The sequence below is a fragment of the Triturus cristatus genome, chromosome 6 (genome assembly GCF_964204655.1).
Source record: "Triturus cristatus chromosome 6, aTriCri1.1, whole genome shotgun sequence".
Lineage (NCBI taxonomy): Eukaryota > Metazoa > Chordata > Amphibia > Caudata > Salamandridae > Triturus > Triturus cristatus.
The window spans coordinates 1,226,385,327-1,226,409,597 of NC_140589.1; the positions used below are offsets into that span (position 1 = coordinate 1,226,385,327).

The window sequence follows — 24,271 nt, forward strand, 5'->3', positions numbered from 1 at the left end:
GGCGCGCGCGCCCGCGCCCATGCACTGTAGCTCTAGGCTGGCCTGGTAGCACTTTTTGGAGCCCTCTCAATAAGTCTCGCCAGACCAGCGCATGCGCTGGGTCAGGCGAGACCTAAAAACTGTCTATGCACCCAGGATCTGAAAGATTATCCCTGCCTCAATCCTGCTCCTCCTGAGGAAAGAGTTGGAGACTCGCCTCTTTATAAAGCACTACATCACGATGCATTTACAGTGCACCTCTGCTCCCAGAACCCAGCTATCTTCTCAATCACTTGATTGTATCCTTGCCTTTGGTCCTGTTAAGCACTCTACTGTCTTTTGGCTGTGTTTGCTCGATACAATAACACATACATTCATACACATGTATGTCATCTGCAGTTGGGCTGGTCAGTGGCACGGGTTTCTCGTCTCTGCTCCTTCAACACTGGACACTTTGGGCAGTGATTTCCAGTGCAGGCACATGAACAACTTGGCCTCCGCTCCAGGTCTAGTGAGGCGGGCTCCCAGCATGCCGGACAATCTTCCTCCTCTCAGAGCAAACTTTACTGCAGTCCTTCAAGGCTGGCAGGTCAGCCAGTTTCCTGTCCATCACGCAGTGCTTAATTTGAGCCTGTGGTTTCCAGTGCTCAAAGCCAGCAGTTACTTTTCATGAGCACCAGTTAAGGACACGTTCATTTACAGGGAGATTAAATGATTTGCCCAGAATCACAGGATGTTGGACTCCAAGACTCTAACCTGATTCCCCAGCTCCAAAGTCTGCAGCTCAGGCCATTATGCCATTACTTCTCCCCACTTTCATGGTTAGCAGTTGGTTCTGTTTAAGGCGACGCTAACAGGAGAAATGGGTGGGTGCAATGTGCTTCCTGACAAGAGCCCTGGCACTTACATTTTTACAAATTAACGTTTGCCATCATGCAATCCAGAGCTTGCACTGCAAGTAAAGAGGAACACCTTTTCTGGCTCAGAGGGCCAACTTGTATCATCGGAGTAAGACAGTAAAGCACTCAAACTAGCTGCACCACTTCCACTTTTGTGGCGGACCTAATTTGGTTTAAGTGCATCTTGCCTAAACATGACTCCTACAAAAGAATTGCTCATAATAATCTCTATGCCTAGGTTCCATGATGATGGCAAACATCCCAAAATATCGCAATGTTTATTAGATTCTGCCAAGGCATCCCATAATATCACCATGCTCATTGCAATCAACTCTGACAGTTTCTCATCCAATCAGGTACTTGTTAAGGGTCCCCATCGTCTTCTGTCAGAGCTTATCCCAGGAGGTAGGGATAGATGCTTGGAAGACCACCCTTTTTCAGGTTTTAGCCGTTGCCAGTCTCTTGGACACAATCTTCATCAAAGGGATGTTTCTTTGGAGGACATGGAGTGACCAAACTGATGTGAACCATAAAGGGGAGCACCGATGATCCTTCCTTTTTCCATTATTGGTTTGTGATTTAAACCAGATACTTGGGAACCTGGCTATAAAGTCATATGTAGGGAAGAGAGGTGTGAGCAGTGCTGGGAAGTGCAGGATGACTGTGTATTCAACCACCCTATGCTATCTGTCCTGGCAACCCGCCTTCTGGGCTAGAACAACCTCAGCCTGGTGTATTCAAATCCACCTGTACACCACATTCATACCTCACCTTTAGGTATTTCATACTCTAAGGCGAGTGACAGGCTCCAGTAAGAACAGAATACACAGACTTTCCAGGGATGGCCAACTGGGGGTAGATTTGAGAAGTTGTAGATCTTGCCGTTCTCAGTCCGCGAGCACCAACAGTCAGTCATGTCATGTTGTCGATATACGGATTGAAGTCACCCCTTTTAAAAGGAGTACCACTATGGCTGGGTCCCTCCTCCAACTGAGGAAATGCTGTGTTTTTAACAACTTCAAAATGTGGAGTATCTGCTTTGATATATAGTATCTCTGTAAGAAGGAAGCCTGACCTGAAGATGTAAAAACACATTCCTTCCATAAAAATCCTCAAGGGGCATGGCCACAAATACTTTTTTCTTTGCATTGGCTTTAGGTGCAGAGTGGGTTGCTTTTCAGTTTCCATTCCTTCTAGCATAAGCAGATATTTTGGCTTCAAACTGAATGTGCTCATGATCTACAGAATGTGCATATATTCTCATAGACTCCCTCAGACAATAGGAGATGTACGATCATTTGACTGCTAATTGTGTATTAACAAAACTCAATATTGGAGCTAGATACTGAAAACACAAACCTGCTGACATGGTGCCCTATCATCTGGTATAAATGGAAACGGAGCACCGCGGGGCGAAACACATGCCACAAGTTGCTTCCTAACAAGATGATATTATTTACCTCCATGAAAAAAGGAGACAAAAGCTCTCTTCTAACTTATTTTCCAGTACCTACTATGTTTTCGATGCCTAAAAGAACTTACATATATATATTCTTTTTGGACGTGCAATGGAAAAGAATAATCAAGACTCAGTTCACAAATGTTGCGCTCAACTTCCAGTGATCAGATATCTGTGTAGGATGCTTTTCATAGGGACCTCTCTACAGAGAAAGCAGCATCTCCCAGCCTCATATCAAAATACTTGAAACAATCACAAGTTACAAAACTAACCTTGAACAGGCTGCACAACTTGACCAGTCCATGCAAACAGCTTAAGTCTCCTAACCAAGATAGCTATGCACTTCTGCTTTACCATTACAAGGACTTCTGTGAGACAGCTGTCCCTATTTGGATTAAATTATTCAGCTCTTTTTTCCTGAAAGTAGGAAGGTAGCACCTACCATGACTGAGGCAACAATTAAAGTTGGACCTAATATAGCACTTTCTGGGCGCAACTCCAGAAGAATTTGGTTTTGGCAAATATTTAGATGGTGTCTTTCATGTGGTTATGCAACGTCTATTAGAGGTAATGATGTCTTGCCCCCGCCTTTGTGATATCAAGAGGGATCAGACAGAGGTGCCTCCTTCCCCCTTGTCTTTGCTCTTACACCAGAGACATGCAGAGAGTGTCCATAGGAATAAGGACATACAAGGTGTTCACATAGGTTAAAAGGACTTGACAATGTATGCTGATTACGTGCTGGTCTAGATCTTAGATTCAGTTCACTCCACCCCCCCCCACATCAGATGCAACAATTGACTGAATATGGCAAAAATCCCATTTATTTACTTTGCAGTGCTTTTCAGTTGACAGCTTACTGCATGACCTATGTGGCGGTCTAAGCTTACTCCGTAACCTATGTGGTGGACCAAGCTTACTCCATGACCTATGTGATGGTCCAAGCTTACTCCGTAACCTATGTGGTGGTCCAAGCTTGCGCCATGACCTATGTTGTGGTCCAAGCTTACTCCATGACCTATGTGGTGGTCCAAGCTTACTCCATGACCTATGTGATGGTCCAAGCTTACTCCATGACCTATGTGGTGGTCCAAGCTTACTCCATGACCTATGTGGTGGTCCAAGCTCACTTCATGACCTATGTGATGGTCCAGGCTTACTCCATGACCTATGTGATGGTCCAAGCTTACTCCGTAACCTATGTGATGGTCCAAGCTTACTCCATGACCTATGTGGTGGTCCAAGCTCACTCCATGACCTATGTGATGGTCCAAGCTTACTCCGTAACCTATGTGGTGGTCCAAGCTTACTCCATAATCTATGTGGTGGATCCACTAATACTGGCTAACTAAACCCCTTTGCAAAAGACTGTACAGAAAGAATTGTAAACCTGGCATATGTGAGGGCTCTCGTCAATGGGGAGACTTGCAGGTGTTAAAATGAAGATACTGCCTAAAATAATTCCTCCTGTTTCAAATGATACTACTCTCAGTGTCTTCACTTTACTTTAAAAACAAAAACTCTGGGAGGCAATAGACAGTTTCATAGGAGCTGGGAAACGGCCAAGAATAGCCAAGCGACATTCCTGACCTAAGAGGTGGAGGATTTGATCTCCCTAATAAGGGAAGATATTTCTGAGCAGCACAACTGCTGTAGATGATGGAGTGGGACACATTAAAATCTGAAAAGCAGCCATTTTTATAGATCAACTGATAGCTGGTGTATATGTTTGGAAAGAACCTTGGCTGGACAAGAAAGATAGATCTAACAATATCGAGAGGTTAATTCCAGACGAGGAGCTCCAAGATCACCAGGTTAGAGGTCAAACACTGCAGGAAGGAGAATACAAAAAACCAAACCTTGTTGGCGGAGAACTTGCAAACGCAGCCAATCATGCTGAACGACATCCTTGGTAGAAAAGAGTAAATTTTCCAGGAAGATGAAGGTAAAAAATGCTTTCTTCCCAGACTCATTTTGCATGAACAGCCACCATCACACCAGCCAATTTGTAGCACCTTGCATTACAGAGCATTTAAGAGAAATCAAGTTTTACAAGGTTTACTATGTCCACTTTAGACAGGATAAGAATGCAGAATACAAAAACCCTTTGACACAAGCCAGCGTATAAAATCATTCACCAAATGTATTCATAAGAAATAGGAGAGAATATTTATCAACCAAAGCACCATCTGAGTTGAAGGATCTGTTAGCATTCACTGCACCACTTTACTGCTCTTCGATGAGTTCCAGGTTTACCATTAATTTTGGTCCTTGTGAGCGATTTAAACTAAGTGGAATAGAATCTTGTTCCTCATGATCTTTCTGTTTTTGTGTTTTTTTGTTTTACAGCTGATGAATCTGGAGGGAACCTTGAGGGTTGAGCCATGTTATGGTAGGGGCACAGGTTCCTAGCCCTTTGTTTTGCACTGGTCCTAAAACAAAAGTCAAACCCTAATGGGGTTTTAGCCCGAACCCAGTAGTTCTCAAAATTTACCTCTCATAGTCACCCTTACCTTCATGTGGTGAAAGCCCTCTTTTTCATCAATGGTTGCAAAATCGGCTTTTCTCCGCAGGACAGAATTATGACTATGAGAGGTACATTTTGAAAGGTTTCTTGGTTTGGGGCTAAACACCCATCACAGTAGCTTTAGTTTCGAACACCAGAGAAAAAAAAAGGTACCAGGGAGGTGCTTTTCCATGAAGTGAGAAAAAGCAGTGGGACAGTCCTGATAAAATGTTCCTAGTTTTCTAATCTGTCTGAACACCTAGGGCATAAATTAGAGTTCTGGCAGACAGGATACTCCATCAAAACGTGTCTGATATCCTCTCCGCCTTATTGCAAGTACTTGTATTAAGGCAGACGGGGCATCCACCACACTTTGAAGGACTGTTACATCCACCAAACTTTGAATAAGGCCCTTAGTCTCTACTAACAGAGTAAAAAATAAAATACAGGAGAACTGTGTAAAATCTAACAGCTTCACACCATAAAGCTGTATTATTGTGAATAAAAGATGAAAACCCTAGGAACCACCCGAAAATATTTTCTAAAATTGTTTTTGTAAGAAAAAAAAGCTGTTCCTGTGTTCAGGTATTATATTAAGCTGCAGTGTGAAAAGGACTGAGGAACCACCTGACACTAGGTTGCTTTCTGGGCATTTGGAACTTCCCGGCTGCCTTAAACGTGTGCTGCCTTTCTTCTACGAAAGGCTACATAAACATGAAAACAATTTTCTTTAAATGTTTTCCTTTTAAAAAGGGGAACAAAAAGGGGTTTGGTCAACAATGCTTCTCTCTGGATTTTAAATCCTATTTTTGTTTTCCAATGGTCTTGACTTTTCACATGTTAGACAACAGTGTTGCCTCCACATAGTGAGATTGTTTTAAAATATTTGTTGAGTCTTTATCATTGTATTAAGACTTCTACTTCTAGATCCTGCAGTTGCGCAGAAATAATAAATGTTTATGTCTGTTAATTAAATACTATTTCACGCACCACCGGGCATTAACTGTTGTTAAATACCCTCCCAACAATTATAGACCCAAGACGTAGGTGTGGTGGTGTATAAGGGGTTAATTACCACCTGTAATTGCCATGCTGGCAACACAAGCGCATCAAGGCTATTAGCCACTGCCCCCTTCAAAAAAAAGAAATAAAATTAAATAAAACATACCTGATCCTGGTGCGCCTCTGTTCTGCTCCCGGCAGTCCCTGCGCAGACACAGCAACCAATGCAGACTCTGCTCACGTACTACACATACTATGAGAGCAGTGCCGGGATTGGCCTGAGTGGGCTGGTTTAACGCTCCGGTCAGGCACAGGGAGTTTGAGGTGTTTCACCTCCCAGCTGTAAAATACAACCGGATCAGAGAAACCTAACTGTGCATATCTGTTTGTCCAGCCAAAGATGGCAAGCTAAACAGATATGCGCACTTAGAAGTGCAGCAACCTCTCCTCCCTGTGACCCTAGTCCCGCCCCATCCTACACACGCTGGCTCGGCCAGCAGCTGAAAAATAAACTATAATAAATTATTGTTTTATTTTTCAGCCGCTGTCTGGGAACCAGTGGGGCAGCACTCCTCCGCCATTGTGGAGAAGCCGCCGCTGGCTTTGGTAAAGAGAGAAAGAAAGGTAGTGCCAAGTTGCTGTTTTTCAAGAGCTCCTGGTGAGCTGTGGCTTCAGATCTGACTGCACTTCCTGTGTGAATGTAAATAACCTAGATATGGGATGTGTTGGGGGAGGGACCTCAGGGATTGTTTCACCTGAGTGCATCATAAGAATGAACTGAGAGCTAGTGTTGTGAATCCTGGATTCTAGACCTTAGGTCTGCAGGTTTGTGGTTCCTAATGCGTGGGTGCAAGGACTTAGTTCAGTGCACCATCGCTGAGTAAGGAAGTTCAGTTTAAATACAGCCCCACACAACCCACTGAGCATTCCTGCGAGGGTAGTGTTTGTCTTTTCTGAGTTCCTAACAGTACTATAAAGACTTCAGGGAGAAAGTGGTGATTCAAAGCCAATTTCGTTCTTAAAATAGCATAGTCAGGCCTAGCACTAAGAATAAGATTGTATATTTTCAAGTATTCAACAGTCTTATTCTGTTGTATCATAAATTAATAATAACCTTTCACAGTATATAATTAAACTGCACTTGTGCATGTTGCTAGCAGCGAGAATAAAATGAACAATTCTAACGTGTTTTAGACTGTTCCTACCACCCTAACTCTACTTCTATTTGTTACACTAGGAGAGCATAGAATAGCTAACTTGCCTCTAGAGTTTCTTTGTACCCATTGCACTACATACCTGTAGTATCCAACTTCAGTCAGGAAGAAAGTGTGCATTTAGATAGAAAACATGATCAGCTGAGCTCAGCTCCCCTCATCACTGGATCGACTCTTGGCATAAGAGTGGATGTTCCGGCAGTCTGGTGGGACCTCCCGTGATAACCTGGTGCGAAGAACTCTCCCCCTCAGTGGTCACTTCCAGAGGTTTATATAAGATATTGACCACTGACTTATAGATTGCATTGCAAAATGAAGTGGGGAGTTTCCGATATACAAGATGCAACCGTTCTAAACCAGTGAGATGAAAATACATCAATTCGGACTACATGTTTACCTTTCATACCTACTGTTAAACCTTGAGGTGGAGATATCCAGGAGTTTGTATCAGACCAGTGTCCCCTGATGTTATAACAAATTAGTATTGAGGTGAAAAGGAAATTTTCACAAGTTCTGCGAAAGATAGCGACATGCTAACTGTGGGCCAAGGACAGGCAGTCAAACGTAATGTTTTAACAAGCATTGGCATAGCCAAAAGGTCTCACCTTTGGAAGGGGTTATTAGTTTTGCAGAGTAAGTGCTAATTATTAAGTGCCCATGTGCGCACCGGCAAACACTGGCTCAAATTAAGCCCCCCGCAGGGGCCTGCGTTACGCCCCTGGGTCGAGCGAGCCCCAAGAGCCTGGAGTACTACACACACAAACACACTTAAAGGAGCTGTAATACAAGGGACGCCTGGTACGCAGCGGATCATCTGTAGTCCTCCTGTAGAGTGAAATGTGCTGGCTTTCTGGACTGTCCCCGTGTGCAGGCCTCCAGCGGAAAACTCTTCATTTAACAAGCTTCCCAAGAAGATTAAACAAACTGAGAGGAAGAAAGACTTTCAAACACTTGTATGCTTTGAATTCTGTCCCCGGGCTAAGTTATTAAGAATTCTCACAACAGCATTTCAATTTGAGCGAGGGGAAGCGCCCTGCGACGTAATTCTATCCTTCTTAGAGTTGTGCCTTGGAAAAGAATCACAGCCCAGGTGCTCAGTGTTGTTTTAATCATGCACACTATCAGGTTTTAATTGCATTTGCGCTCAGATGCCTCCACGGCATTTCTATCCACCTCGAAACAAAATCCCAATACTCGACCAGAACGTTCTAGAGGCTGCAGGAATTGCATATAATGCTCACACCTTTAAAAATACTGCTTTTACAGTGCGGATGGAAAGAGCATTCGGTAATCCGTCACAAAAACAAAACCTCTTTTAATGCTCTGTGCCCTTTATTTTCTATAGTAGGCACCTTGTTGGATGGTTTTGGCATATCAATATATTCAGAGTTGCTGAAAGATAAAATGGCGTTGGCAGCATAGGCCTCTTAAGGGTATCAACGTTCCTGCAGATGAACACAGCCAAAACACTTATGTCTCTTGCACCACATATCTTGGGGAGGAGAGAGTGGGAGGGAGAGGGGGGAAGATTGGAGGGAGGCGGGAGAGGAGCAAATGAAGGGAGATAGATTGCAGCGATAAACGTCTCTTGCACCACATATCTCGGGTAGGAGACAGTGGGAGGGAGAGAGGGGAAGAGTGAAGGGGGCGGGTGAGGAGCCAGTGAAGGGAGATAGATTGCTGCAATAAGAAACAGTACTAATTAAAACAAGAAATGCAGCTGCCACACTGCGCGCCGCTGCTCGCTCCAGAGAGCAAAACCCCAGGGGAGTGACCTTTACACAAAGAGGTGGGACATGCACCCGCCTTTGGCCATTTGTGTGCTTTCTTGATTGAAAGCCCCACGCAAAGGCCAATAGAATGTGTGGGAGTTGCCAGACCCACACAGAGAAGGTTCGGGGAAGTTTAGAGTGCTCGCAAGAAGCCTCCCATAGAGCAGTGCATGTGCGCTGCGCTAGGCTCGACCTAAAAATGAAGTCTGATTTGGGGGTTCATGATTCTGGCTGCCATAGGATGCTCCTTGAGGGGACTTATGACAGTATCTGTTGCCAGCAAAGGGAGAATTTTGATTGGCTGGCCAGCTCAATATGTTCCAATTAGAGTTCTAATGACAATTCTCCAATGAAGAACAAGGCATAGGGCAAGGCACAGAACAATACATTTGCAAAATGGGATTGCACATTTTTTTGGGCATGTTGACTCATCCTCATGGAGTATTCACTGCTATAACTTAAGAGGGGCAAACTGGTAATGCTTTTTGATTGAGTGGATTTCCAAAATTCTTGATGCTACGATGCATAGTGGAAACCAGATGGCACTTGCAATGGGCAGTGGCCTCAGTTTGCTTGATTCTTGAAAATACTTTATTTTGCTAGGTAAATGTTTCTAACCCCGGGAAACTAATTGAAGGGAATTGAATTGTCATGAATGATGAAGATTAATAAAATAGACTTGAACTTCAGTTGTGTTTCATTGTTTGTAGACTGTTGTTCTTATTCACTGATATATTCACAGAATTCAAAGGTCTGTCAGACAGATTATTTTTGTCAAATACTACATTCTCAGGGCCAAAAGAAAATCTAGGAGAAACTAGGATGTTGTATAAGAAATACCATATGACATAAATATTATGTCCTAAATACCGTGTATGAATATATCGTCCCACTGGTGTTAAATCAGCTATCAGTGGGACAATATTTTTGTAACCAGTATTTAGTGCACAATATTTATGTCAGACGACTTCTGACAATGATATTGTGACATACACCTGTTTGTCTTTTTTTTTTAAACAATCTATTTTATGTTCTCTCAATGGTGGTTTACCTGTTACAAGGTTTTTTTCCCTTAATCCTATTCCTAGGGAGCCCACCCTGATCCTTTGGAGCTTGCAAGGCAGCAAGAGCTTCATAGAAGAGCTATTGCGAAGAAAAGAGCAAAGGAGCAGCTTCGAACGAGGACCCCTGAGGCTGTGGAGGGCAGAAAGCATGTGGATGTTCAGACAGGTATGACCCTACATGTAGACTTTAAAGATTTCATTTTTCATTGGACCTGTTGGTCTTTGTTTCCAAAAGGGATACCAGAAATAAATACACTAAAGAAGGCTGTTGTTTCCAAAGTGACAACTAGAGTAGTTTGTGAAATGGGTTGGGTACATGGCCATGGTCCTAGTTGATGAGAACATGTGGTGGGCTAAGTTGTGTAAAAAATTATATTTTATTCTGAGGCATGGAGACTTGTATTGAAACATAGAGATTGTTTCAGGACTTGACGATAAGAACGTTGGTTGCACATTGTATATCTGCTTGAAATTATCTTTCTGTCGTTTTTTGTTCAAGTTCATGACCATATTGACTCCCAACCTGGAAGATTTAGATATAGGGGATGAAATGGGAAGAAACAGAAACTTTAGGTTGGGCTTTGACCTCCAGAGTTCTTTCTTGCACTTTCAAATAAAACTATGATTTAGTTGTAGTAGGTGTCTTACTCTTGCATATGTATTCCTTTTAGGTTTCGCCTGCCAACAGTGCAGCACTGTCAGTGGCAGAAGTGTTGTTTACCATGAAGGGATTGGCACCCTCCCATTGCTTACCATTAGTTGGTATCACAATTACTGTTCTTTGCTGCCATCTTGTTGGCTAGCATGTGCCAGGCGTCACTTCCTTTTCTTTCTTTGTTGCATGGGCCAAGCAGAGATTGAATCATCTTAATTAGTATCCGTCCACTGCTCCGGCTATGATTGGAGTACTTTTTCTTCTTCTGCTCCACACAGTTCCACACCACTCCACTTCAAATAATTCCATGTCACACAGTTCCACTCCACGCCACACAATTTCACTCTGCACATTTTCACTCCATTCCACGCCACACAATTCCACTCCACTCAATTCCACTCTATTCCACACAATTCTACTCCACTCAACACAATTCCTCTCCACACCACCCAGTTCCACTCTGTGCCACACTACTCCACACCACACAATTCAACTCCATGCCACAATTCCATGCGATACAAATCCACTTCACACATTTCCTCTCCTCTCCTCGCCACATAACTCCACACCACATCACACAGTTCTACTCCATGCCACACTGTTCCACTCCACACAATTCCACTCACACAGTTTTATGCTACTCCCCTCAATGCCTCACAATTCCACTCCAGGCCACACAATTCCACACAATACAATTCCATTTGACACAATTTCACTCCACTTCACACAGTTCCACTCCACTCCACACAATTCCAATCCACACAGTTCCACTGCATCCACACAGTTTCACTCCACCCCCCACATTTCCATGCCACACAGTGCCACTTCATTCCACACAATTCTACGCCACACTTTTCAACTACATGCCACAGAATTCCCCTCCCCTCCATGCCACAGAATTGCACTTCACACCATACAATTCCATGCCACAGAATTCCACGTCCCTCCATGGTACACTATTCTCCATAACCCAATGTCACTCAATTCCATACAATGCAATTCCGCACCATGCCACACGATTCCAATCCACACAATTCCACACCACTCTATAACACACATTTCCATTCCACACCACACAATTCCACGACACACAGTTCCACTCCACACCACACAGTTCCCCTCCATGCAATTACAGTCCATTCCACTCACACACTTCCATGCCACTCCACTAGATGCCTCACAATTCAGTTCAGCTCCACCCCACTTAATTACACTTGACTCAATTTCACTCCTCTTCACAGTTCCACTCCACTCAGCACAATTCCGCTCCATGCCAAACAATTCCACGCCCCACAATTCCACTGCACCTACACAATTCAACCCCACCCGCACATGTCCATGCCACACAATTCCCACTTCACTATATACCATTCCACGCCACACAGTTACACTCTACTCCACACCAGACAATTCCTCTCCATGATGCACAATGTAATGCCAAACCATGCCAGACAATTCCATGCCACTGCATGCCACACAATTCCACTCCATTCCTTTTCACTGTACACAGTTCTACTCCATGCCACACAATTCCACTCCAAACAACTTTATACCACTTTATGCCATACATTTCCACTCCTCACCACTCCATTCCACACCACACAATTCCACTCAACACAGTTCCACTCTAGGCCACACAGTTCCACTCTAGGCCACACAGTTCCACTCCACGCCACACAGTTCCCCTCCATGCAATTCCAGTCCTTTCCGCTAACACAATTTAACGACACTCCACTGGATGCCTCACAATTCCACTCCACGCAACACAATTCCACACCAGACAATTCCACTTGACTCAGTTTCACTCCTCGTCACAGTTCCACTCCATGCCACATGATTACACTACACACAATTCCACTGCACCTGCACAATTCCCCTCCACCCTGCACATTTCCATGCCACACAGTTCCACTTCACTTCATACAGTTCCACGCTCACTATATAACTCCATGCCACACAATTACACTCCACACTACACAATTACACTCCACGCCACACAATTTGATGCAACTGCACAATACCACTCCACTCCACATCCCACAATGCCACTCTGCTCTACTACACACAATGCCACTCCACTCATTCCACTATGTTCCATTCCACACAATGCCACTCCACACAATTCCACTCCACAAAAATTCCACTCCTTGCTACTCAGCGTCACTCCACTCCAGCCCCACAATGCCACACATTTAATGCTACAGCACTATCACTTCACTCCACTTCCCACAATGCCACTCTGCTCCACTACACACAGTGCCACTCCACTACACTTATTCGTCTCCGCTCCATTCCACACAATGCCACTCCACACTATTCCACTCCACAAAAATTCCACTCCATGCTACTCAGGACCACCCCACTCCAGCCACACAATGCCACTCCACACCACTCCATGTCACACCACAATGCCACTCTACTACACATCGATGTCACTCTGCTCCACTCAATGCCACTCCTCTTCACACCACACACTGTCCCTCTAGTCCTCTCAGTGACACCCGATGTCACACAATGCCACTCCACTCCATGCTACTTCACAACATGCCCACTCCATGTGAACACACAATGTCAATCTACTCCATATCACACAATGCCAGTCTGCTCCCCCCACACAATGCCACTCCATGCAACCACACAATGCCATTCCACTTCACATCACACAATGCCACTCTGGTTCACCCCACACAATGCCACTCCACACCACGCAATGTCACTCCACTCAATGCCATACACTCATTTCATTTCACTCCACCCCATTCCACACAATGCCGCTCCACACAATTCCAGTCCACTCCACACTATTCCACTCCATACCACACAGTTCCATGCTACAGAATCCATACCACTTCACTACATGCCACACACTTCCACTCCACTCAGCACAATTCCGCTCCAATCCACACAATTGCACTCCATGCCACGCAATTCTACTCCATACCACGCAATTCTACTTCACTCCACTCTACACAATTCCATTCATACATTTCCACTTCATACCACACAGTTCCATACCACAGAATCCCATGTTACTCCATGCCATGCTACACAATTCCACTCACACCACCCAGTTCCACGCCACTCCACACCATTTAATTCCACACCATGCCACATATTTTTCTCCACACAATTCCACACCACTCCATGCCATACAGTGCCACTCTATTCCACACAGTGCTACTCCATTCCACACAGTTCCTCTCCACCCCTTACCTCACAGTTCCACGCCACTCTATGCCACATAATTCAATTCGATGTCACACAGTTTCATGCCACCCCACTCCATAAATTCCCCTCCACGCCACACAATTCCACTCCACTCCATGCAAGTCCACTCTACTCCATACAAGTCCACACCACACCACATGGTTCCACTTCATGCCACACAGTGCTACTCCACATAGAAGTGCACTGCATGCCACACAAGTCCACTCCACTCCATACAAGTCCATGCCACACCACAAAGTTCCACTCTATGCCACACAATGCTACTCCACACAATTCAACTCCACACAAATCTGCTCCACTCCTCACAAAATGTAACTTCACACAATTCCACTCCATGCCACACAATTCCACACCACACACCTTTACCACCATGCCACATAATACTTCTCTATGCCACACAAGTCCACTTCACTCTATACAGTTCCATTCCCCTGTCCTCCATACAATTCCACTCCATTCTGCCACACAATTCCACTCCACAGAATTGCACTGTACGCCACATAATTCCCCACCATGTGATACAATTCCACTCTGCTCCATACGAGTCCACTACACTCCATACAAGTCTACTCCACAGCGCACAATTCCATCCCATGCCGCACAATTCCACTCAACACCATCCACACAGTTCCACTCCACACAATTGCACTCTATGCCACACAATTCCACAACACATAATTTTACTCCAGTCTGCACAATTCCACTCCACACAATTCCACTTTACTCCACACTATTCCACTCTACATGTCACACACCACAATTCAACTCCACTTCATGACACACAATTCCCCTCCACTCTACGCCAGACAATTCAACTCCAATCTACACAATGCCTCTCCACCCAATGAAATCTCACTCCATGCCTCTCCACTCCGTACCACACAATGCCACCCCACTTCACACAGTGCCACTCCACACCACACAATGCAACTACACTCCAAGCCACACAACGCCAGTCCACTTAACACAATGCTACTACACTGTACACGTTACTCCCCTCTACATCACACAATGCCACTGCACTCTGCCCAGTGCCCCTGCACTCCACTCAATTCCACTGCACACCACACAGTACCACTTCACTCCACAACACACAATGCCACTGCACTTTACTTTATGCCACTACCTTCTATTTCATGCCACTCCAAACTATGCCACTCCACTCCATGCCATTCCACTCCACACAGTGCTACTCCATTCTGTTGGACCTAAAGTCCTAGGGTAGCTTGGCTCAGGTGGAAAGGCCTCGTTCCGGAGTAACATGTCGTGCTTGCATCACACTCACCTCAGCACTCCAGCGTATCACCACTAAAAACAACACTACACCAAGGTATTATAAAAGTTAGAAAAGCTTTATCTTTCCTTTTATCAGGTTTCTCTTTACTTTCAAATGAAACCAATCAGTTTTTATCTACACCACATTAGGGTCAAAACATTTCGTTGTGGTTAAATTGGCAGTACTTAAGTACCTTAGCCCCGATGTGAAATCAAGCACGCCACCTGGTGGTCAAACACAGCACAGCAAATTCAATAACGCTTTAAATAGAGTCATTAAACATAGCGCTGCACATAGCAATTTCATAGCGCCTTAAATAGAGTCATTAACATAGCGCTGCACATAGCAATTTCATAGCGCCTTAAATAGAGTCATTAACATAGCGCTGCACATAGCAATTTCATAGCGCCTTAAATAGAGTCATTTATGTAGCACTACACATAGTAATTTCATAGTGCCTTAAATAAAGTAATTAACATAGCACTGCACTTGGTAATTTCATAGCGCCTTAAATAGAGTCATTAACATAGCACTGCACTTGGTACTTTCATAGTGCCTTAAATAGAGTCATTAACATAGCACTGCACTTGGTAATTTCATAGCGCCTTAAAAGTGGCCCTTCCGCTTAGCGGTGTACTCAGTACCTCATTAGTGCTATCCCCGGCAAGTACCTAAGGCCTTAACGGGACTCTCCGTCTGAGGCGAGGTCCTCGGGTCCCAACTTCCTTGTCCTGGAGCCCTACAGAGGCAGGAGATGCTGGTGAGGTGGGTCCCAGGTCAGGGGGAAATGTTGTGGCTCACTGGGCCTCCCCAGGGGAGGGGCGAACTCTGGGCCTCTCTACGGCCTTCCGCCCGCCTCCCCCAGGGGTTACCTTTCTCCTCAGCCTTCTCTCGGCCCCTGCGCTGGTTTTCGCCCCTCACGGACCTCCTCTCAGTCAGCGCTCCACTCGGCGTGGTCCGGCGTGGTGGTGGGGGCTCCGCAGGACTCCAGACGGCTCCGGAGTTTCCCTCAGACTTCCAGGGCCCGCGCCCGCAGCTGCCGATGCAGCGCGACCTGCGGGGCGCAGCCCAGTCGGCAAATCACCCGGCTGCAGGGGCCGCGTCTCGCAGTCCGCCCCGTCACGTGATGGGGGGGAATCCACTTCACGGCCTTGCGCAGTCCTCACAGGATGGCTCCAGGCCTGGTGAGGCCTTCGCAGGGTTCCAGTGGGCTTTCCTGCCTTCTGACGGCAGCGATGGGGCCCTGGGCTTTTCCACGGGCCCCGATGACTATGGGGGCGATCTTTCCGGCCCTGGGCCGCAGCGGTGAGCTATTCTCTGGGACAGCCCCGACGGGGGTGGCACAAATTAAGGGGTGGCCGGCAGTTCGGGGGTGGCGAAGTGTTCGGCGCCTAGCGCCCCCTGTCTCCTCACAGCGACGCCCAGGCTCAGGACAGGTTGGTTGGAATGCGGCAGGCCACACGCCAGTGGCGGAACAAGATAGGGGGGACCCAGGCACAGTCAGGAAAATGGTGGATAAGGTCAGAAATGGTCACTCTCTTCCCCAGTTCTCTTCAGGGGTCCTGACTAGGCGGGGAGCACAAAAAAAGTTGACGTGATCCCAGGGTCAGAGGCTGAAGGCAGGGCTAGGTCTCGAGGTAGGGGGTGGTGTCAACCGAGGGGGGAGAAAAAGCAGGCCCTAAGAACAGTCAGTTCCCCCCCTCTGGCGCTCCTACCTCCCCCCTCCGGTGCCTTACTCCTGACTACCTCAGTTCACCCCCCAAAATGGCCGTCGCACCTCACCTCTATATATAGCCTGGGCCCTGACTGGCTAGAGTGGCCCAGAAGGTTCTGGAACTCCTCATGCCAGCCTATGGCCTAGGTTCTAAGGTGACAGTTTAGGCCAGCATTTTGTGGAGGAGCTCTCTCCCTCCCTCCATTTTAGGGAAGCGCCTTGCGCCACACCATCAATTAGTGATGATGGGGCACCCAGAGCCTCTAAGTCAACACCAAAAAAAACTAGTGGACAGAAAAATTAGAGGGTAAAGGAAGAAAAAAATGAGGAGGGGACAGCCAAAGGGCTGGCAGGTCTAACACATTCCACTCTACACAGTGCCACTCCACTCCACTCACTGCTACTCTGCCTACACATTGGCACTCCGCTCCACACATTGCCAATCCACTCAAGGCCACTCCACCCAATGCCGCTCCATTCCACTCACAGAATGCTGCTACACTCCAAGCCATACAATGCCACTCCACTCTAGTCAATGCTATTACACTCCACACCACACAATGCCACTCCAAGCCACACAGTGCCACTCCATTCTGCAACACACAATGCAACTCCACACAATGCCATGGCACTCTAATCAATGCCACTGCACTCTACTCCACACCAAACAATGCCACTCCACACAATGCTATTCCACTTCACACAATGCCATTTCCCTCCACTCCACTCGGTGCCATTCCACTCATTGTAATTGCACTTATATTGTGCTTACTACCCCTGACGAGGTGTTGAAGTTTTTATGGTACGCTACTTCACTCCACTAAGTGCCATGCCACATTATGCCACTCCATTCCATGACACTGCACTCAATGCCACTCAATTTCACTCAGTGTTCCTCAGTTACACTCCACAGATTGCCACTCCACTCCACACAATGCCCCTACTCTCCACACAGCATAATGTCACTCCACTTTTCACAATGCCGTTCCACTCCACAGAATGGCATTCCACTCCTCACAATGACATTCCACTCCACACAACCACACAATGCCACTTCACTCCTCACCACACAATGTCACTGCTCCATTCCACACAATGCCACTCTGTTCCACTCCACACAATGCCACTCCACTCCAAACCACAAAGTGTCACTCCAATTCAAGGCTCGCAATGCCACTTCATGCCCTACAATGCCACTCCATCCCATGCCACAAAATCTTACTCCACATCACACAATGCCACTTCACTCTACTCAGTGCCACTCCACGCCATTCACTGCCACTCCACGCCATATAGTGCCACTCCACGCCATACAGTGCCATTGCACTCCACGCCACAACAATGCCACTCTACTCCAACAAAGCCAATAGATCTCAAATAGATAAGACTTATTGGCTTTGCCAATGTTTGTTACTGATTACAAGCTCTGGGCCTGCCTTACTGCTAGTCATGTCAGGGACCTTTTTCTTAGAGTCTCATAAGGTTCCTGTTTACCAATTCTCTGGACATTTTCAAAGACGCTGTTCTTTTCACCCCCGTATCTTGAGTTGCCTTCACTGGAAATGTTGACAATAATGCCTTGGGGTTCTTTGCATCTCCTTAACCTGTATCATGCCCGAATTATCACCTCTGGTTTTTCTCATTTGTTATTACTCTGCCCTTCAAATGATTATTGGCTGTGTAAGGCGCTTGCAGAGGAGTTTGTATGGATTTCTGTATATCTGGGCTAGAGTCGCTTTACAACAGGTTACTTTTAGTGGAGATTACATTTTGAAACCTTTTGGCTTGTTTGTCATCTTGAATTTAAAACACTTAGTCAGTTTTTATGGGGTTTTATGTATTCAGCATTAATTTGTTGATGCGTTATAGACAGACTTTGGCACACCAGCTTTTCTCCAAAATGTGTGCCTACTGTGTTTTGTCCATGCTCAACATTCATATTTTGTCTTGACATTGAAGCCCTCTACCACGCCTCTCCTCTTTTGCCCTCTCCCCATCTTCGAGATGTCACTTAACTCTGACTCTCTTGGGTGCATCAGCACAGTACTTTCAACTAGAGTGAGTCAGTCAACACAGACCAGGTCCAGGCACCATCCCACTGGTCTTAATCCCATCTATTTTCACCTTAAAAGTGCTTCTCATTCTCAGCTGCTTGAGGCTCTCTCTCCGACTTTTCACTTAGTTCTGTCTTGTGTTCATCCTTTTGCACTTCTCTGGACTTCATAAGACTTATTGCTGTTTTCTTTTCCAGGCTAGAGGAGAATATGTCTGGCAAATTTAAAAGTAACTTCTTTGTCCTGGGAGCTACTTAATTGAGCCCAATGACAATGATGTTCTGGATTCTTTTGTTCTCCTTTTGGGAATGACAGAAATGACCATATCAGAGCGTTTCATAGGCATATGAGTCCTATGCTCCTTACTGCAGTGCCCACTTCTGCGAGATAATAGTGGTATGCAAATATGCACACATCTACTCCTGCTTGAACCTCACATAGGTGTGCAGGGAGCCTGTGGGTTCATGTCCCACTTAAACTACAGTCTGACTTTAGCAAGTTCAAGGCCTTTGCAGCATACTACACTAATGCCCCACACCAGTCTCCACAACTTCCCAGTAATCTCCAAGCACTGGACCCAGGTCTTTCTCACTCTTCCTCAGGCTACTCGTGGCTCACAATTGACCCACTCACACAATTATCTTCTTCTCTTACTTAAACCCAGCTGTGGTCCTCAGGTGAAAGGGCTATTTAGGCTGCGAGAAAACACGAAAAGGTGGAGTCCTCAGTGTCAGGAGGTATTGCTGCCTCTCTACATCTCCTGCCTTTTTCTTACAGCATCTTCACTCATGCATGTGGAGCAGGTGAGCTTCACTGCTACCAAGCTGCCGCTTCCACCCAGCAGCTGTGCACCAGCACTGCCAATTCTCTCGGCTAAAAGTGAAACACTCCGATCACGTATCATGCGTTGTTAACTAATGTATGAGTTTACTCTTAAGAAGTGTATGACTTTTATGGTGTTGTCCATTATTTGTCTCGTAATAGGGTAAGGCAAGGCTGTCTGCTTGTATGGAGGTATCTTGAAATTTTGATTTCACATCTGGCCAAGGGTGGCTTTTGTATGTGGGTATGAACACATTCATGAGACAGGCTATTACTGTTTCTCACGGGAGGGACAGAGGTTCTGTCATAAGAGTGCTTGGGTAGTTGTACAGCACTGTGACCATTTCTTCCAAATTAGTTCTGTTTTTCCGGATTACCTAACGGTGCATTGCTTTCTCAATTTCTATTTATTTATTTTTGGGGTTTTTGTAGAGCATGTTTTGTACAGCATGACTACCACTCAAGCAATGTCTTGGCAAGTGTTATGGGACCAAATGTATTAGGACTGGATTTGAATATTGCGTACTGGCTTCTTGCAAACCTTGTGTCATTTTACAAACCTACCCATGTACTAATAGCTTAGTTTGCAAAAAAGGGACTTGCATGGGGCATGAAATCCCTTCCTAATTATTATTCCTTGGGCAGGTTGCAATTTGCAACCCCCTGTGATAGGCTACAATCACGGTGATGGAGGCCTGCAAGGGGCTGCAGACCAACATCCCTCTAATTGCATTTCAAAACAGAATACCTTTTTTTAATGCAGCCAAATTGCCTTGGGCTGCTTATTCTTTTTTTATTTAAAGCTTTTCATTTTGAAATACTTTAATAAGTATTAGCAGTTGTGTGCTGGACCACTACATACTCGAAGTTGCCATCGTGATTCCCAAAGAGTAAGGTGTCCAAAGGGGACACCTTACTCATTGTTGAGGAAGCTACCGTGCGGACAGCCGCTCGTATCGCGCTCTGCTGTATTGCTCTGATGTACTTTTAAAACTTGTAAAAACTTACCTAAAACTTTGTATTGTATTGTTTTAACCCACGGCACTGCTCAAATTCGTTTCACCCTCGTCTGCCTTCCTGACACTCCCCTCCCCAGGCCCCAGCCTATCGACCGCAAGGAGGAGGAGAAAGAGGGTGGGGCTTAGCTACATATGTCAGCGGCAGCAGGGAATTGTTGCCGAAGCTCCCGCGCGGACAGCCGCTCGTATCGCGCTCTGCTGTATTGCTCTAATGTACTTTTAAAACTTGTAAAAACTTACCTAAAACTTTGGATTGTATTGTTTTAACCCACGGCACTGCTCAAATTCGTTTCACCCTCGTCTGCCTTCCTGACACTCCCCTCCCCAGGCCCCAGCCTATCGGCCGCAAGGAGGAGGAGAAAGAGGGCGGGGCTTAGCTACATATGTCCGCGGCAGCGCGGGAGCCCGTCTGCGCCCGTCCATGCCCAGCCGGGACCTGGGACCAAAAACCATGGACATATTATTACCTACTCCCCCAAAACGCTGCGCTCGCTAGCCACCCGTAGCTCACCCCTCAACCTGGCCACTCTCAACTGCCTCAGGGAACATAGGATATACTTTAAACCTCATCAACAAGTCACCCCCCTCACCCGAGGCTCTCACCACCCTATTACCATTTGCCCCAAAACCTTTACGCAGACCGCTCTACATATATTATATTTTAACACCCGCTCAATGGTTAAACACCAACTGGATATCTTTTTGCTACTTAACCTGGAGAAACCAGATATTCTTTTGATTACTGAGACTTGGCTCACCCAGGATTCTGCACCCGATATCTTAGCAGCACTCCCTTCGGAATGCTACATACTAGCAGCTAATCGACATCAGGGCAAAAATGGTGGTGGAGTCGCCGCCATCATCCACAAAGATTATGTCTCCAATGCACTTACCCCTCTGGCTCTCCCTGAGGTGGAGAACTTAGTTATTAAATTAGACGCCATGACCGGCTCCATCATCTTTGTGATATTGTACCGACCCCCTCATGCCATGCCCACCTTCCCGTCTGCCCTTAGCGAACAAATGGCCAACTTGTTCACTAATTATGCCAGCATATTGCTCATAGGCGACCTGAACTATTGGTTCAATGACGCCCGGGGCGGGCCACATGCTGCGGAACTTACGGAATTCCTAACCAATTTAAACTTCACTCAACACGTCTCCTCTCCCACCCATGTTAAAGGACACGTTTTGGACCAAATATGGTCTTCAAATCTTACCCTTTCGGAGCTTCTTGTATCACCCTGTATATGGTCTGACCACTACCTTATTAATTTTACGATCACTCCCATCACTAAAACTAAGACTCCCTCAACAAGCGGAGGTATGTCTAGAAGATGGAGTTCTGTAGACAAATTAGGCTTCGCTAACTTCTTAGCGAGGTCGATACCCCCTTTTAACTCAGACCTCAACTCTATGAACCCTTTGATCTCAGACTGGCTCTTAAGGGTCTGTGATTCTCATGCCCCTCTCACCAAATTCACACGGTCTCGTCACACTGACGCACATAAGTGGTTCTCCTCCGAGCTTAAAAAACATAAACTTGAGCTACGGCAAAAAGAAAGAAAATGGAGACTAAACTATACTACAGAGGACAAAACTGTGTTCTCCCTAGCCCGGAATGAAAAGGCCATACGTGTAGCTAAAGCTGCATTCTTCTCTGCTAGAATACTCACTGCCCAAAACAAATCTAAAGACATTTTTAATATAATTAACAATCTCTGCAACACAGACAGAATTCACCTCATTCAGCCTCCTACTCAGGAGTTCTGTAACTCCCTCAATACCTACTTCTTGGATAAAATTTCTCCCATCAAAGCTAGCATTCCCGCCATCTGCTGCCCAGACAACATGGACGTCGTCACAACCAACGCCTCCATCCTAGATCATTTCCCTGCCTTATGCCCCCAAACCTTATTAGACCTGTTAGATCGAGTTAAATCCGTATCCCCCAACGACTGCTGTCCCCCACCTATTCTAAAAGAGGTCCTTGTCAACCTCCCCCATGCTGTTCTCCCCCTCTTAAATGAATCTCTCCTCCAAGGCAAGATCCCCACGGCTTTTAAGAACGCGATAGTGGTCCCACTACTAAAAAAACCTGGGGCCGACCCACTGAATCACTCCAACTATCGCCCTATCTCTCTGCTTCCGTTCCTTGCGAAGATTCTTGAGGCCCACGTCGCCAGGTCCCTCTCGAACTTCATTGAACAATCTGACCATCTAGAACCTAACCAAGCTGGGTTTCGCCCCACTCACTCTACTGAAACTGTCATCCTCGCTATGTTAGACACTTTGCGAGCCAACGCTGACAAAGGCATTCATCAGGCACTTATTCTTCTGGATCTGTCGGCTGCGTTCGACACGGTGGATCACAACATTTTATTAACCCGTGTCGAACAAGCAGGCATTCAAGGACCGGCATTCAATTGGATCCAATCATTTCTTAAAGAAAGAACTCAGGCCGTACGTTTTGGCACCTTTACTGCTCCCATGATCGCCACTTCCTGCGGGGTTCCCCAGGGCTCGTCCCTCTCCCCTCTCTTATTCAATCTTTATCTTAAACCCCTCATCAACTCCTTAAAACAAAGGAAGGTCACGACCTTTAACTATGCCGATGATCTCCAAATTGTTTTTACACTGGATGGCTCTAACTCTGCCTCTGAATTCCAAGCTACTATGCTCCACATCCAGCGCTGGATGAATATCAATCACCTTAAACTTAACCCTGGCAAGACTGAATTAGTCCTACCGGGAAAAAGAGCAATCATGTGGGGGCCTCATTTTTGGCCATCCAACCTTGGACCCCCCCTCCCTCTCCCTCAGTAAAAAGCCTCGAAGTCACACTAAATGCCGACCTCTCGCTTAGAGGTCAGGTGGGCACCGTAGTCTCCTCATGTATCTTCCAACTGAGGAAAATCACTCACTTACTCACCCCCTCGGCTCTCACCCAGGCAGTGATAGCCCTCGTACTGTCTCGCCTTGATTTCTCTAACTCCATCTACCTCGGCCTTCCTATGTTTTTGCTCAAACGTCTTCAAATAGTGCAGAACCAGGCGGCTAGATTAATATTTCAGCAACCCAAATGGCATTCCGCCAGCCCCCTTCTGGCCAAACTACACTGGCTCCCTATTGCACAACGCGCAGCTTTTAAGACCGGATGCTTAATCTTTAAGGCTCTACACTGCAGAAGCCCCAAATTTATCAGTGACCTGATCGTGAAACACATTCCATGTCGCAACTTACGGTCTGGCCACCTCCGACTGCTTGCTATTCCTACCATTAAACTCAAACGCCAGGGGGGACGCAGGTTCTGGTACCTTGCGCCGGGCTTCTGGAACTCGCTGCCCCTAGACAGCAGAGCGCAGGAAGATTTAATGGGATTCAGAAAGGCCCTCAAAACATGGCTGTTTGCGCTCTCACACGACTAGCCTGCCCTGCCGCGTCATTTTGCAGCAATTAGCGCCATGAAACCCTCCGGTGACCGTGCGCTTTATAAATCTCTATTAACATAACATAACATAGCAAACATTTACCACCCTAACTTGGGACTTGGTAACTGATCAATGATTTTCAACCGTAACTGTGGTTGCAAGCCATTAATACATACC

General features: G+C 46.1%; 1 protein-coding gene across 2 annotated transcripts in view; it reads left to right on the forward strand.

Annotated features, from left to right (window-relative positions):
* Nucleotides 1-24,271, forward strand: part of RSPH3 (radial spoke head 3) — a 141,980-nt gene that overhangs the window by 64,414 nt on the left and 53,295 nt on the right. For both annotated transcript variants that reach the window (XM_085612147.1, XM_085612146.1), the window contains exon 3: nt 9,920-10,061. In XM_085612147.1, coding sequence (XP_085468273.1) covers nt 9,920-10,061 — 142 coding nt within the window. The remainder of the gene's footprint in view (nt 1-9,919; nt 10,062-24,271) is intronic.